Below are 17,504 nucleotides of genomic sequence, written 5' to 3' on the forward strand. Positions count from 1 at the left end.
ATGTGTAATTTGTGGCTAACTAAGGAAGTTAAAAATAATATATTGAAAGAAAATGTGTCAAATTCCAGGGGGCTAATCTAATTGCTTCTGATTTTTCCATTCCCTCAATCATTCTGGTTATAAAATCCTTCTGTATCTTTCCAATAGCTGGAATATCCATTTTGTCTGCAGTGACCAGAATTATTAACCAGTGATTTAGAGTGGCAGGTTTCCCCTTCCCACACCTTTCCCTGTAGCTCCACAAAATGCTTTTTTTCTATGTCCCTATTTATAAAGTCCAAAATCATGTATGCCTTTTTAACCCCTTTCTCAACCTGTCCTGCCATCCTGACTTATTTGTATACATATGGCCTGGATCTCTCTGTTCCTGCACCTACTTGTTTTGCATTGCCTCTCTTTGTTCTTCCTACCAAAATGTATCACTTCATAATTCTCTGCATGGAATTACTTCTGCCACATGTTCAACCACTTCATCAGCCTATCTTTGTTCTCTTGTCTACGTTATGCTCCTTACAGTTCACAGTACTTCCACAATTTATATAATTTGCAAATTTTGAAATTGTACCCTGCACACCTAAAGAAGAGGTCATTGATATGTATCAAGAAAAAAGGAGTGGTCAATCCTATTACTGACCTGTGGAGTATCATACTATATACCTTCCTCCAGTCCAAAAATAGCATTGACCACTACTGTCTGCATCCTGTCCCTCAGCCAACTTTGTATGCATGCCGCCACTGTTTTATTTTGGTGGGCTTCAACTTTGACGGCATTTGTTACATAGCAATTTTATCGGATGTCTTTTGGAAGTCCTTATACACGACATCAACTATATTACACTAAGCAATTCTCTCTGTTACTTCCATCAATAAACTCAACCAAGTTAGTTAAACACAATTTACCTTTAACAAATTCTTGCTGGCCTTTAACTAATCCACGCTTGGCCAAGTGGCAATTTTGTTGTGGATTACCATTTCTAAAAGCTTTTCTACCATCAAGGTTAAACTAACCGGCCTGTAAGTTCCAGAATGTATCCATACAGTCTTTTTGGGGAGTGCAACATTTGCAGTTCTCCAGTCCCTTAACATCATCCCTGTATCTAAGGAGAATTAGAGGATATAGAATACATGTTGGCTATTCTTTGCAGGGTTTTTTTAACATCCAGATGCTCCATGATCTTGAGTTACAGTTTTCATTACCCACAATGGACATGAAACTCACTGGTCTGTAACCAAGACAAAAAAACAATGTGCCACATTTGCAGCCTGTACAGCATCAGTTGTCATACCCCCATGTGATGCTGCTTTGAATGGCCGAGCTTCATCCCTCACTTTTAATTTTCCCAATATTATTAGCTATCACATCTCTTCAGTTTAAGGATGTTTAATCCTTTAACTATGTGTGATGTAAAAATAGAGCAGGTGTTGAATGAGTATATTTGTAGAATCTAACCACATTGTATTTTTCCCTGTAGGCCATGGCAGGAAAATACAGAACATCGTTAGATTAAATCTAAATTAAAAACAGAAAATGCTGGATAAACTCGGTCCAGCAGCATCTGTGGAGAGAGTTGACGTTTGAGAGTTGATGTGGCCCTCAGACTCAAAATGTTAACCCTGTTTTTCTCTCCCACAAACAGCAGAAAGCTAGAACAGTTGTTAATTTCAAACCTGAGACAGTTTGATTTTTGTTAAGCAAAGATATTAAGGGATATGGGCCACAGACCAGCCATGACCTCATTGAATGGTGGAACAGGCATGAGGCGCTGAATGTCCTACTGCCATTCCTACGTAGGAGTAGATTATTCCAAACAGGAGCACCTGGAATTCTGGGTTTTACTGCAGGTATAAATGGCAGAAGTTGATTTAAGGTAATAAGAGTGAGTGTTGGCCACACTTGTTATTACCGCAAATTACAGACCATTGTGTACCATCATATATGGGTATCTGTCTTGAAAAAAATTTAATCCTGATTTTTCTAAAGAAGCAACGGAAATATCAGATAATCATAAACTAAATCATTAAGATGAAGTTCAGCAGTTTTGCCTGAATGTTGACCCATATTAAGTGTGTTTTTTTTTTAGTGTAGTAACTGAAACTCCTAATAGGTTTGTGATTTATTTCATAATGTAATTGCAAGGCACTTAAAATGGTTACAGCCTTTTTTTCACATCCTGAGGAAGTGTGGAGAAACTTGCACCTTGTTTCATTTGTGAGATTAATTGGTGAAACAGCCCACCAGTGACTGATACGTTCAGGTTTATGTAATGGTTTTATTTTTTTGAGTAAATCTCAAGTTTCTTAAGCTACAGCAATGACCCATCATAAACATTTGGTAAAATGCATATGTTTTCCTTTCACTGAGCAAATAGTTGGCATGAGTTGAAAGCAGAAAATGTGGAATGAAGAAAAATAGGCTCCCAACATGAAGCAATTTTCATGTCTCCTTTTCTAAGTTCGGTGCAATAGGTACTTTTAAACAAAATAAGTGACAATCGTTCACTTCCCGGGGAAATGCCTTGACCAATCAAAGTCAAGCTGCCTGGTTTAAATTTTCTAACAATGCTTGGCAATTAACTGTCAATCACCATTAACTGGTGTATTCTCTATGGCAACACCGCTACCAGAGTCCAATGTCCAACCAATCAGCGCACTCTTATCACAAGGTGTAAAGTTGTTTCCTGTTGAAAAGCTTGACGAAATGTATTTTTTCACCAATGCTCTAGTATTCTCTTGTCAGTGTTGCTGTATAAAAGTATTCTACTCTTAATTTTCATGTATTATCAGAAATTGTATAGACTGCTCACAGGACAAGTCACAATTTAAGCTTGTAGTGATTTCTCCTGGCCGTATGTCACAGGCGTACTGATAAATCTCTTCGACACTGCCAAAGACAGGAATGCTGCAATCCTAAAGCACAACTACATGGTTGCATGCTCAGTGCCAAATGGGCAACATAGAACTATGTCATCTAATATTGACATGCAATTGAGCATTCCCATGTGAGATGATGGAGCTTGAAGAAAAGCAAAAGTAACATTTAAAAGTCTAGCATGGTTCAGTTTGGATCTGCACGAATCCCGCAGTACCTTTTCTGACTCTTCGGTCAATTTAAACTTTCACTTAGTTGAGCTTGTAGAGGAAAAAGAGAAGGTAGCCCAGTATATTTTTTAACGACTTCTATTCTTCAGCATTCAACTCTTCATTTTACTGCTTTAAGAAATCTTCTTTAATATTGGAAATAAAGAAGATTTTTAATTTTCTTGCACCCTGGGAGGATAAACAAAAAAATTGCCTATGGCCAGTTTGATTTTTCTAGTTGTTCCAGGCACTTTGGCACAGACTGTAGACTGATACTTCAGTGTAGCTATGAAGGGGCATTGCACTGCCCGAGCTGCACTTGTTCCAAGGAGAATGACTGCCTTCTTAGGTTCATGTAAGAAATCGCCTGACAGAAGAGCAAGGGATGTTGCCATGGTGCTCCGGCAAACATCCAAAAACAGATTATTTGGTCATTATCTCATTGCTGTTCATCAGATCTTGCTATTCGCCAGATCTTGCTATTTGCAAATCAGCTGCCACATTTCCTACATTACAGCAGTGACTAATTTAAAAATACTTCATTGGCTGTGAAGTGCTTTGAGACATCCTGAGATAGTGAAACATGCAAATATAAATGACTCTTTCTATAATTCTGATGGATAATAAAGCATGTGCGGTCTCTCATTATATACTCCTATGTGTTGGGAGCATTGTTCTCCTATATGTCAGGAGCATTGAAGTGCAACATCTCCCTTGAATTTATAGCCGTAGCAAAGGTCTTTCAGTGAACTTTTATCTCTTATCTTTGTTATAAAATAAATATAAATTTTGATGGTGGCTAGGTTGCTTGCTCTTCTGCATTTTATAAGTATCACTTAGAAAGATACATAGAAAATAGAAGCAGGAGGCCATTCAGCCCTTCAACCCTGCTCCACCATTCATGATGACCATGGCTGGTCGTCAAAGTTCAATACCCGCCTTCCCCCCCCCAATATCCCTTTTGCCCCAAGAGCTACATCTAATTCCTCCTTGAAATTACACAAATTATTTGCCTTAACTACTTTCTGTGGTAGTGAATTCCACTGATTCATCACTCTGGATGAAGAAATTTCTCCTCTCCTCTGACTCCTTAGTTATATTATCTGTATACCCAAGTTGTTTTAATTCTTGTTCTATTCACAAGGCTTATTCTATTCTTTGTGGTAAAATCCACCAATTCAATTAAATTTCCTACTTTTTGAATGGTGTGATGGGAACTTTTACACAGAACTGAAAAAGTTTTGATTAACACTTTGTTGAAAGCAGAACCTCCCAACAATGCAGTGCTCCTTCAGTACTGACCACCATGAATTGCAAATTATCTGGTCAAGTACTAGAAGCAGTGTTGAACCTGAAATCTTTTGAATGGACAAAAGTGCTGCCACCTGAGCCAAACTGACACTTGGAAGTTCTATGGCATATTAAAATATCAGTTACTGTGGTGTTCTTTGTGTTGCTAAATTCAGGATGGTTGACTTAGTGCTCACAAAGACCACAAAATAGCTTTAACTTGAACAAAGCTATAAATTTATTAACACTAATTTGGATTCAACATGTAGTCCTAAATAATACACAGTTGATAATTAACATATAATCTACACTCTCAACTAATCTCCACACTATTATAAACTATGATCTGCTCTCACTCACTCACTCTTTCCTTCAGTCTGTACTCTAGCTAACTCCTTTACTTCTCTCCCCACAAGGCTTAGCATCAATGTCTTTTATACTCTAACTCCCTCTAGTGGCTGATCTAGACATTTCATCAACCCTTGCAGTTCTTAAATTTATGATAATACTACAGTTACTTTTGTTCGTGTTCGGCTTTGAACACCTGGAGGCTTGGCTTCCAGTCCACCCTTACCTCTGAATTGAAGGACTCTGCTTTTATGGCAGTTGCAACTTGATTCACTGAGTATATTCACAAGATGTGTTTGGATAAGGATTCATCTTCACCACATTTGATCCAATTTTGCGATAATAGGAAACCTCATTTCATATTAAAGCTGCCTGTTAATCGATTTGAATGTCTCAGCCATACTCCCTAGCTCCCCCAGCCATTTGTTCATCTCTTGTCTAAGGAAGAGAATCCTGTAATAAATTTGACTTTCACGGCCTTGAACTTTCTCACTGTTGTTCTAGTTTATGAAAAATCTGAAAGCATTTTAGATTGTTCTTAGTCACATTAGATACTGTACGACTGTGCAAGCTCCAGTTGAGTCTGAAGTACCTTAATTTATCCCCCAGAGCTCATTCGCCAGTAGGAATCTAGCCAAATTGACACTTTGCAGAATCTATCTGTACAGTGAGTACAATGGATTAGTCACAACAGTAGCACTACATTAAATTCCCTCATTTATTTAATCCAAATGTAGGTGTAATCTTTGAGGATTAAGAATTCTAAAACTACTTCCCATTAATTTTCAGAATGGAGCAGATGATATTAAGCGTCATCGGTGGTTTAAATATGTGGACTGGGAAGCAGTACCTCTCAGAAAACTAAAGGTGAGTTGAAAATAATATTTTTATCCAAAATATACAGCACTTATTATTTTTAAGCTTTTGATTTTAAACACTAGCAACCATTAAGCCAAATAAAGAAATTATCCACTGCTGTATACTAATCATGGATGGGTGTTTAAAGTATTTGTTATGCTTTTATGATGTTTATTTAATTCAGGGACAGAATGTGGAAAATCCATTCTGCTTAACAGGAAGGCAAAGCTTTTCACTTTCTCCTGTGATATTTTCTCCAATGAAAACATGTTCAGCTTAGTAAATCACCTCATAACAATTACTCTTCCCTGACTGCTTTCCAATGCATCAGTGTAATTTAATAGGATACACACAACTGTTCACAGTACCTTAAGTACTGGGGCTGGTTTAGCACACTGGGCTAAATCGCTGGCTTTTAAAGCAGACCAAGGCAGGCCAGCAGCACGGTTCAATTCCCGTACCAGCCTCCCCGAACAGGCGCTGGAATGTGGCGACTCGGGGCTTTTCACAGTAACTTAATTGAAGCCTACTCGTGACAATAAGCGATTTTCATTTCATTTCATTAAAATACAGTCGAGATTAATAGAAAACTTTGCTTGTCCTTTCTGATAAACCACATTAAATGGAAATTTGAAGTGACTGGGGAATGATCAAAGACACCCAAGTAGTTTTCCTTTTCCACCTTTGCTAATGTCCCACAGTTCTATTTGTCTGCTTAATTGGCTACGAATTGCTTAAAATTGGTAGCACAAGTAGGTTAGCACTTGTTGCTTCACAGCACGAGGGACCTGGATTTGATTCCCGGCTTGGGTCACTATCTGTGCAGAGTCTGCACGTTCTCCACATGTCCCAAATGATGTGCTTGTTAGGTGAATTGGACATTCAGAATTCTCCCTCAGTGTAACCGAACAGGCGCTCGGAGTGTGGCGACTGGGGGTTTTCACAGTAACTTCATTGCAGTGTTAATGTAAGCCAACTTGTGACAATAAAGATTATTATTATTAAACTACATGTTTATTGCCTTTCATTGATCTATAATAATTGTTTGCACTGGAGCCATTTAATGGTAGGAATTGTTCTTGTATGCTTCGCTGAAGAGAGGGTTAATTGATACCGTAACAAAGGGGGAGGGTGATAAAGGTGGTGACGACAAGTATGAATGAAGGATTTAGCTTTGAGGAGATCATAGAGTACTGAGATGCAGTGGGTATATTACTGACCTAAAGAACCTGAGCTCAAATCTCGCCATGGCAATTTGAGAATTTGAATTCAGTTAACACGGTAGCATTGTGGACAGCATAACTGCTTCACAACTCCAGGGTCCCAGGTTCGATTCCAGCTTGGGTCACTGTCTGTGCAGAGTCTGCACATCCTCCCCGTGTGTGCGTGGGTTTCCTCCGGGTGCTCCAGTTTCCTCCCACAGTCCAAAGATATGCAGGTTAGGTGGATTGGCCATGATAAATTGCCCTTAGCGTCCAAAATTGCCCTTAGTGTTGGGTGGGGTTATGGGGCTAGGGTGGAGGTGTTGACCTTGGGTAGGGTGCTCTTACCAAGAGCCGGTGCAGACTCGATGGGCCGAATGGCCGCCTTCTGCACTGTAAATTCTATGAATTCTATGAACATTCTGGATATAAAAGACCAGTGAAATTAGCAGAAACTGTGAAGCTACTGGATTGTTTCTTTTAAAAACATCCAACCAGTTCACCCATGTCCGTTAGGGGTTAGGAAAGCTACTGAGCTGGATCCTCCATTTGGGAGACTATGTTCTTCCGCCGGATTGCACCAGTTTTACAATTCCCATGGGGCCATAAAGTAGGATGCAATTCCGTATTCCTTACCTTGCAAATATATACATGGCATGGAATACGAGGGATTCCCAGGAATCCCGCTATTGGGCCGCCATCTTGAGCGGGAGGCCTGATAACAAGGTCCCGCAGCCCCCCTCCGCTTCCTCCACACCTGGATTGCCTGGGTGACCCACACGCTTGTAATAGGTAGGCATCGTTTGCAGCCAGTTCCCTGAAAGGTTTGCAATTAAACTTCTTTAAATTAGCAGGGTTTTAAATTAACATTGTCAATCATTCTGACATATGCTAATCCTTATTGAACGAAGAACTTGAGGTTACACAAGAAATCACAATATTGAGCAGCTTTTAAACTAATTTTCTGTCTGTTGCATATTTTTAAATGACAAATGAATTAGGCTGCCTGGTGACTGTGCTACCATACTGTCGTATTTGTGTAAAGCAAATGATCTGCAGAATCAACAACCACAGGGCCAGCCTTCAACATAGCTTTAAAAAAAAACATCTATTTGAATCTCTTCTATTTCAGTGCAGTTTAGATGGTTTCATTTTCCTCCAGACAAATCTATTCTGCTGCAGGTACACACAATAATCCATGGATTATGTGCAGCCACTACACCCCCCCCAAACAAACCCGCCAACCTCCCGGCTCATTTCTACATGTGTACCAGTAATCCCATTTTTCCTTGGCTGTAAAATTGTGAAGTTATGCACCATTGCTGAGTGATGTACATGCTTCAAAACAATCTGCTTTTATGCAGACTGCAAAAGTGACCAGCTTTACATGCAACTAAATCGATTGTTAGAGCCTTTAAAAATGACTTGGCATCTCTGTGCAATAATTTGTTTTCTAAATTTATTTCATCTTGTGTTTGTTTTGTTCAGAAACAGAATATTTTAATAATTCAGTTTTCCACTGCCCAATATCTCAAACTTGTGTCCTTGAATCATAGAATTTACATTGCAGAGCCATTCGGCCCATCGAGTCTGTATCGGTCCCTGGAAATAGCACCCCACTTAAGCCCACACCTCCACCCTATCTCCGTAACCCAACAACCCCACCCTACCTTTTGTTCACTAAGGGGCAATTTAGCTTGGCCAATCTACCTAACCTGCACTTTTTTGGACTGTGGGAGGAAACGGGAGCACCCGGAGGAAACCCACGCAGACACTGGGAGAAAGTGCAAACTCTGCACAGACATTCACCCAAAACCGGAATTGAACCTGTGAGGCAGCAATGCTAGCCACCGTGCCACCCCATTTAAATTCCTAATTGTTTCCAGCCAATTTCCTTCCTTTGTTTGTATCTTCAATCTAATGTAATATGTAAAACTGTTGTGTTTTTGTAACATTGTTTTGATTGCATTGGGGGTATTCTTTATGGAGATAATTATATAATTATAAGTGGCTAGAAGTGGTGTGATGAGGAGGGGAGAAGGAAGAGTATGGAATGTGATGACTATCATTGCACCATAGCACATTGGAATTGTGGCACAGGAAACTGAAGATTGTTCTGTCATCCTCCCATGTGTTCAGAAGCTTCACCTGAATGACACCAGAGGTTAATGGGTTAAATTCAGAACAGGATTGTGAAAGCTTGGTTTGTGTTCCCTTAAATTTAGAAGATTGATGAGTGATATCATGACCTTTCACATGATACAAGGATTTGATAAGATGGATATGGAGCGGCTTTTTCCCCTGGCAGATTCTGAAACACGGGGAAATTAGAACTAGTGAAATCTGAATGCACTTTACAAAGAAGGGTGGGGTGATTCTGTACTAAAAGCTGTGGCTGCTGGATCAATTGAGTAAAGTATTAAGGAATAGAGAGCGATTAAAGGATCAAATAGATTTTAGGTATAGATCAGTTATGATTCAATTGAATAATGAAAAACGCCCAAGTTGCTGAAACCCTCCTTTTTCTTGTGTTCCTATGGAACTAAGTCTAGAAATAACATAAATAAGAACTAGGAGTAGGCCATCTATCCCCTCGAGCCTGCTCCGCCATTCAGTGAGATCATGGCTGATCTTTTGTAGCCTCAGCTCCACTTTCCGGCCCAAACATCATAACCCTTAATCCCTTTATTCTTTAAAAAACTATCTATCTTTATGTTAAAAACATTTAATATAAAGATAACCTGTGAGAAAAAGTTCTTGACTTTTCTACAGCCATAATTTTTCTGATGAGATCCTGTGGTCCTGCTGTGTATTTATTTTTGTATATTTATTAATGATTATTGAAACACTGTCTAATCTCTCCAGGCTACTTTGGGTTTACAGTTTAGTCTCATTTAATATTTGCAATGAAAGGCAGCAGATTGTGCTGTCCATAAATATGTTGTCATGATTGTTGATGCAGCACATTCCCAATAGAAGTGACAAAACTTACATTGATTGGCCTGGAGTTAGCAATCCTCTGCATATACATTTGAGCCCAAGTGACTAATTGAATCTGTCATGATCCATTCAGTAATGGATCATCCCCAATATAGTGAAATTGCTAATCTTGCGTATAAGTGTAATGAGTTGAGTTTCTCAAACCTAATTATGTCTTTGAGGAGCAGAACGAAGTGCTTCATGTGCACCTGGATTGTAGCAATGTTTATTAAGTGAATATGGCAGCCACTTTACGCATGGCAAGAAAGGAGATGGATGACCTGTAGAGGAAAGATATCCCTACTCCTCTTTGACTACACATGATAACATATATCAGAATTATGTCACAAGCCGACCTGTTTTTACCCTAGATCAACTTAAAATTAGTCACCTGAAAGGTACAACTTTCTGTTTCAGCCACCAATAGTACCGAAACTCTCTCATGATGGGGATACATCAAATTTTGAATCCTATCCAGAAAATGAGTGGAAAAAGATTCCGCCTGTTCCTCCCAAGGATCTGGAAATTTTCAAGACCTTTTGATTATGCTCCTAGGCAAGGTGAACTCGAGTTCTATCATTTAAGGCTTAAAAGCCTACATAAAGATTTATGTGCAATGGTTTCTTATCTAGTCTATTTCTGTATTGTAACATTTTGTGATTCTCTTAAGGTCCATGATTTATATTTAACTGGAATATGCAAGTGTGTTTGAAAGATTTTGAGGCGGTACATCTTTCCGTGCGTTAATGTTTTGTTTCTTACTTTAAAGTTCTAATGGCCAGACTAAAACATCTTGGGTGGATAGAGGGGACGTGGAGAGGATGTTTCCACTTGTAGGAGAAGTTAGAACCAAAGGACACCATCTAAGATAAAAGGGACGATTCTTTAAAACAGAGATGAGGAGGAATTTCTCAGCCAGAGGGTGGTGAATCTGTGGAACTCTGTGCCGCAGAAGGCTGTGGAGGCCAAATCACCGAGTGTCTTTAAGACAGAGGATAATAGGCTCTTGATTGATAAGGGGATCAGGGGTTACGGAGAGAAGGCAGGTGAATGGGGATGAGAAAATATCAGCCATGATTGAATATTTCATCATAGTTGCTACAATTTTTCCTTTTCGCTAAGCTTGTGGCTGAGGTTACCATATAAAATGAAGAAACCAGGCACAATAATCATATCTCAGGGAAGAATGAATTGAGGGGTGTGCTGAAAAGATGAATGAGTTGAGGTTTATCAGAAACGATAGAATTATGTAGCTTTAGAAAAAATCATCTTCATTCACCAAGTGTCAACATTTATTTATCTCAATCATTATGAGAAAAAAAACTTTCCAAATGGGCCAGCAGAATACGTAATTGTTGTTCACCAAGCAAGAGACCCTCTGGCTCAGTTAGTATTTGTTGCTGGATTCACTGTTTCTTGATACTTTTTCAAAAAGTTGAATCTCAGTGCAATACAGGTATTGATGAAGTATAATTGATATTTATTTTCAGGGGCTGTGGATATCATTTGGCTATGGCAACATTTATGGCCTATGCTTAATTGCCCCAGTGAAGGTGGTGGTGAGCTGCTGCCTTGCACGGTTCACCTAGAGTGTTGTTAGGAGCCAGTTGCAGGATTTTGACCAAGGAACACTGATATAGTTTCAAGGCAGGATGTTGTGTGGCTTCAAGGGGAACCAGGTATCTGCTGCCCTTGTCTAAAGGCTGCGGGTTTAGAAGGTGCCTTGGTGAGTCGCTGCAATGCATCTTGTAGATGACACACCGCTGTTACTGGGTCGGTGGGGGAGGGAGTGAATGTTGAAGGTTCTGCATGGAGTGCCAATCAAGCGAAGCTGCTTTGTCCTAGATGTTGTTGAGCTTCTTGAGTATTTTTAGAGCTGCACTCATCCTGGCAAAGTGGAGAGTATTCTATCACACTCCTAACTTGAGCTTTAATAGTGGGATCGACTTTGGGAAGTCAGAAGGTGAGTTACTCATTAAAAAGTGAAAAACAAAATATGCAATTAATCCAATGTCTGACATGGCTCTGTTTTTGTTTCCTCTCTCTCCCTCTCCCTCTCCCTCTCCCTCTCCCTCTCCCTCTCTCTCTCTCTCTGTCTCTCTCTCCCTCTCTACCTCCCGAGTTTTTCCAGCCTTCCCTGTTTATATTTCAATTTATCCACCTTCATAAGCCAAACTTGGATTCACTGGAATCGCATTCTGATACATGATCCATTATATTTCTTAGAGTAATTTATCTGCTGCATAGAACTATAGCATTCTATTTAGTCTTTCAATATAGCTTCTTGATATTGGTAACATTGAGTAAATAATACAGCTTTCACTGAAACTCCTTGACAGAACTTGGTGAAAGGGTGTCTGAGACTCGTGATTATACCTTAAAAAGGCACTGACAGGTTTAAAGTCTAGTTTTTTAACCAGACACCTACAAAACATAATGTTTTGAAAAGAAAGACCATCTCTAGTGTAAAATGATATTTACACATATAATATATATACATATGCTTTCTTCCTCCCTACAGAACGCCGATGAGAACTGTGACCTAGAGGAACATGTTCATAAGAAAGATCAGGCATCAAATTGCACATTTTGATTTTCTCTTTTTTTTTTTTTGCTACATGGCCTGCCTGTGCCTACAATGACTTTGTACAAATAAGCACATTAGAAGGTTCCAGACGGAATCAAGATTGGATGCAGTACCAATCAGTATGCTGTGACTAAAAGGTGTACACTAAAGATTGGAGGTCTAAACTGGAATTTTCTTTGCATGGAAATGTGGTATAGATTATGTAATGAAACGCCCAATTTTTAAAATCATAACTATATTATTACATGTCCCTTATGAGACCTGTTTTTAATAATTAAATTCCTGTTTCAGTTATTCTAAAATGTGGTATTATTAAGCAGTGGATCCAGATTTCTTTATTATTGTAAAATGGCCTTGATTGAAAAGCACAAGTATTTCCTCACAATGATTTATTTTTTAAAAAATATTTGTGTTTATAGAGATGTAAAACTAGGATCATTTCACTTTGTATATACGGATATCTGAAATAGAGGCACTATGCAAATATTTGTTTTTCCAAATGTTATGGTTTTTGTTTTGAGTAGAATCAGGATGTGTTTTTGGGTTTTTTTTTAAGAAAAATATATGTATATAGATTTTATGTTTAAAGGGATCAACCTAAATACCAGCATCTTGCCATTTTTTTCTTCCCTTTATTTTGAGATGTAAGTATTTGATGTCTGCAAAACGCTCGAGTTATCACTGACTCCCAACTGTTTCCACACTCCTTAAATTGCAGATTCTTTTGTTTCTATGAACCAGGCTGACAACTTGAATATTGGTGTTTATTGCCAGAGCCACAATGGCTACTTTAATTGGGAGGCGTGAGGCAATGAAAATCTTCTAAGGATTTTAATCTTTAAAACTTTTTATCTGTTCATCGCACATTTGGAAGTTGTACCAGATACCTTTTCTTGTGTGGGTTTAATTAAAATTTTTGGGTAAAAAATACAGTATGGAGAAGATGGATGATGGGAAGGAAATGGATATCAAAACTAATGAACCTGACTGGACGATTGTGAATGGATTATAATTCGCTCGCTAGTGGAATAAATCCTGTCGCTATCTCGAGTAAAATATTGTTTATTGTATAGGAGAAAACACTAAAGAAAATATTTTTTTTGTCTTGGTCGTGAAGGCTTCTGTTGGCTTCACCTTGACATATATGTGTTTGAATGCATTTTTATGGTATATTTAACTTGATTGGAAAACCACCCAGTATAGCACTAAATTTTGACTTTTGAGAGGGTGTCTGATCAGTGCTGTTTGCTCCATGATATGTTAACTTCTTTCTTTCCTTCTCCCCAGCCTCCCAAATATTTTAAATAGTTTTATTATTTCTTAATCAGAAGGGTAGTTATGTGACCTCCCACTCCTCTACCAGTTTGGCAGCTGTGAGGTGCTCTGTCTTTACATTAGACAGCTTATGGTCAACATGTTCAAACCGTTCCTATTTTCCTTCTCTTGGTGACCCAACTGAGCGAAATCATTGTGAGAAATCATGGCATTATCACACTGGCAAGTTATGCTCATGCACATAACACACAGCCATTTTATTTTCGTATAATATCATAAAGAACCCCATAGCGTACCTGATTCTCACAGAGTATCAGTGCATAATCTGCTCCTCAGAATCACAGGCCATAAAAATCTGTCTTGAAACCTGGCTTATGCACTGAAATTTACGGTTTACATTTCTTAATCTTTTTATCCAACTACATCTTGCTTGTTTGAGTTGGATTAACAATGCCAGGCACATGAGGAATGGTTAGCAGCACAAATATATATATATATATATATATATATATATATATACGTGAAATCAGAAAAAAGCTGCAAGTTGAAATGCAAGTATGTTTGTTGAAAATGTTCTATATAGATATATAATGCCAACCCAGACAACCCTTTTTTCCTGAGAATGTTTTTGTATAATGAGATAGCGTTCAAATTTAAGGTTTTTAATACACCTCTGTTTTCACTTTTATCCAATGGCGATTTAACCTATATGAACATTGCATTCTAAGTAGCCTTATTGTTGCTGTACATAGACAAATTTCTAACTTGCTTTATGTGCTACAGAACACTTAATATGATCTTGTGTTAAATGTGCGCCTTTGAATAATGTATAAAAAAGGAGAGTTAGATTTTGCTTCCATTTTTAGCAGGATTGCACTGTACATTTTGAAGACAGTTTAGGTTTACAACGGTCCACATTTGTGGATATGATCATGACAGTTAATTGTCACTGCGCAAAGTCCGATTTATGTGTAATTTATATCCTGCAAATTTTTTTTAACACATTTAGATTGGTAAAAGGGGGATTAACCACTGGTAACATCCATTGTAAAATAACATACTCCACCTCCATATAATCTGACCTTTTGAGGACTGTAGAATTGTAAAAAAAAAAGCAGCTCAGTTTATGCTGTATTTGTATGTAATTGTATTGTACATTTTGAAATACAGATGTTTATTGCTGTTGGAAATCATTTTTAGCCAAATGTATTTGATCTGAATTTGTTTTAGTGGAGCTAATGACAATCTAATGATGAAAAGTAATTGGTATCAGGGTGCTGACATTATTTCTTTCTTTTTGGTGCTTCATTTCTTCGCTGTCACTGCCTCTACCAATTCAAACACCTTAAACCTAATGGAGAATTTCAAACGTTTATTTATTTTTTAAAAAGACTGTTCCCCATATGTGCCTTGACCTGTGCTTTCTGATTCACGTTTGAGAAAATGGACATGAGCCCGCAGGTCTGTGTCTCTTGCCAGCGCTCCTTGCAGCCAGCCAGTTACGAGCCTGTTGATGTGAATCAAATCTACAGCTTTTGTTTTTCGTCAGCTTCTTTTATCTCTCTCCTCCTCCTCCTCCCCCCCCCCCCCCTAACTTAATTGTCAGCTTGGTGGTGCTGCGCCAAACAGTCTGACTAACGTCAGCCTGCTCCTTCGGGCAAGGCTGAAATTCTCACTCTTGATGTGAAGAAGCAACTCATTGAATGTCATCTTTTAATCTGTGTCACTTTTAATGACAATCCCCCAAACTTATATAGTGTCCTGCTGTATACACTTGAAGTCAGTAATATATTGGCCATTTTTATCTTAAAGGCGACATTCCCAATTTCAATACCTTGCTCTACAGTTTGCAGAGTTTCCCATGTTCCCTATGATGTGGAGTTCACCTATGCTGTCATACGATCGCATATTGAACAGCAAGACCTTGGGGTTGTAACAAGAAAGCTCAATATGAGTACTAGATACTGCCATCTCACAACTGGATTGATAAACACGAGTGAGAGAAAGCCAGTTGTAATTCAACAGGCTGCTTCTGGTTTGTGTTAACCATTGAAAATAACAGAGCACACCATTAGATGCCTGTTGGTGAGCTGATTTCAGTTCAGACTGTCAGCTCCCTAACCTTAGGAAGAGGGATCCCTTCTTCTGTGACTATTCCTACTCCAAACTTTTGTTTTTAAATTTAAAGTATCCAATTAACGGCAATTTGGCGTGCCAATCCACCTACCTATCCGGCACATCTTTTTTGGGTTGTGGGGGTGAGACCCACGCAGACACTGGGAGAATGTGAAAACTCCACACTGACAGTGACCCAGGGCTGGGATCGAACCTGAGACCTTGGTGCCGTGAGGCAGCAGTGCTAGCCACTGCACCACCGTGCCGCCCTTCCAAATGTTTTTTGAATTACTTGTGTTCCAGCAATCTGAAAGCCAAAAGTCTGGCGTCTGACCCTCCCCTAGCTCAATGTGTTTGGGGATTGGCCAATTAAACAGCCAAAGCTGCTACCATCCTTCCTAGGTTTAAGGTCCCTGCAGGTGTTGTCTGCTGGCAAGGGTCAAGTGAAAGGGCAATTATCAACATATTAGGTGAGCGTTACTGGACTGCATTAGGAAGCTTCATTGTCTTAAACTGCTGTGATATGCAAGAAGCACCATTCTGCGAGATGTTTCCTCTGAATCTACCCCACGTTCTAGAAACTTGGTTATGTGGCGACTTAAGCCCCTTGTGAATCAAATTTAATTTAACAGTATAACTTTAATCTGATATTTGCTCGAGGCTTGGGAGTCAAATTTCTTCAAACCTGGCTGTTGCCATGAAAACTTGAAACAGCACACGGTAGATCAGTGTTGTAGTTTTTTTTCCTGAACTGTCACTTTGAAGTGCAACCTGTAAATCAAGTTACGTATAAATACCTGCCGAAACAAAGTGCAGAAGATTCTTCAACAGTTCAGCATTAATTGAGTGAGAGGTGCGATTATAGTCGTCTTGATCTGAACCTGTTTAATTTCTTCAATTATGTGAACAAGTTTAATTTTGTAAATCAATTTTGCAGCATTGTACAGTCACTGATTTATTCTTTCAATTGCTCTAGTTTAGCCAAACAGCTGGGTTTGCCTTCCTGGATTGTTATTTTTGCAGCACCTAATAAACCAGCATTCTTTATTTGTGTCAAGTTTTTTGTTCCCTTAAGTTGCTAAGAAACACTACTTTGAAATCGTGTTGTGATCATACTTGTGCGCAAAATTTTTGGTCCTCAACACCAATCAATATTTTGATTTCTAAGAGCAATTCTATTCATTTTGCAGGATAGAATTAAATGACTGGCTATTTCAATCAAATCTCCTCCATTGTAACACTATGCTGTGCAGTGTAGGAAATGAGAGAAAAATAAATCCGACTTGGCCAAGTCTTATTGGAAGAAGCATGTTGGTCTAATTTGGTCATGAAACAGTAATGATGAGAATGAACATCTCTAGCCCAAACCATCCACCTTAGCTGAACCAGGCTGTGAAGAGATCAGAACTAGTAGTGGTGAGGGTAATGTGAACATTTATCTTCTCTTCTCAGTCCCCCACACCAAACTAAGAAATGTATTAATGATGGTGTGATCTGTGTGAACTAATTGTAGAAAAAAAGTAAGGAATGGAATGAAACCAATCCAGAAGAGCTTTATTGAATTTGGTGGTGTGATTACCATGTGTTGGTTTAGTATGCAATATGGAAGAGTTAATTCAATAACTGCTAATGCTCAGTCATTAGATCAATTAATGTGAACAGTATCACTTAAAAGTGCAGGACTTAGAGTTAATTAAATCTTGTCCCTAGATGTGCATTGATCTATGAATATTTTGTCACTGTTTTGTGCTATAGGTTAGAGTCCAAAGTCA

At 38.7% G+C, this 17,504-nt stretch overlaps 1 protein-coding gene across 1 annotated transcript in view; it reads left to right on the forward strand.

Moving 5' to 3' along the window:
- prkx (protein kinase X-linked) overlaps nucleotides 1-16,779 on the forward strand; it is a 116,947-nt gene extending 100,168 nt beyond the window's left edge. Inside the window, exons 7-9 of the mRNA XM_038818192.1 lie at nucleotides 5,506-5,583; nucleotides 10,173-10,315; nucleotides 12,277-16,779. Of these exons, the coding sequence (XP_038674120.1) occupies nucleotides 5,506-5,583; nucleotides 10,173-10,298 (204 nt within the window). The 3' untranslated portion in view covers nucleotides 10,299-10,315; nucleotides 12,277-16,779. The remainder of the gene's footprint in view (nucleotides 1-5,505; nucleotides 5,584-10,172; nucleotides 10,316-12,276) is intronic.
- Nucleotides 16,780-17,504: the final 725 nt, after the last annotated feature.

The sequence above is a fragment of the Scyliorhinus canicula genome, chromosome 14 (genome assembly GCF_902713615.1).
Source record: "Scyliorhinus canicula chromosome 14, sScyCan1.1, whole genome shotgun sequence".
NCBI lineage: Eukaryota > Metazoa > Chordata > Chondrichthyes > Carcharhiniformes > Scyliorhinidae > Scyliorhinus > Scyliorhinus canicula.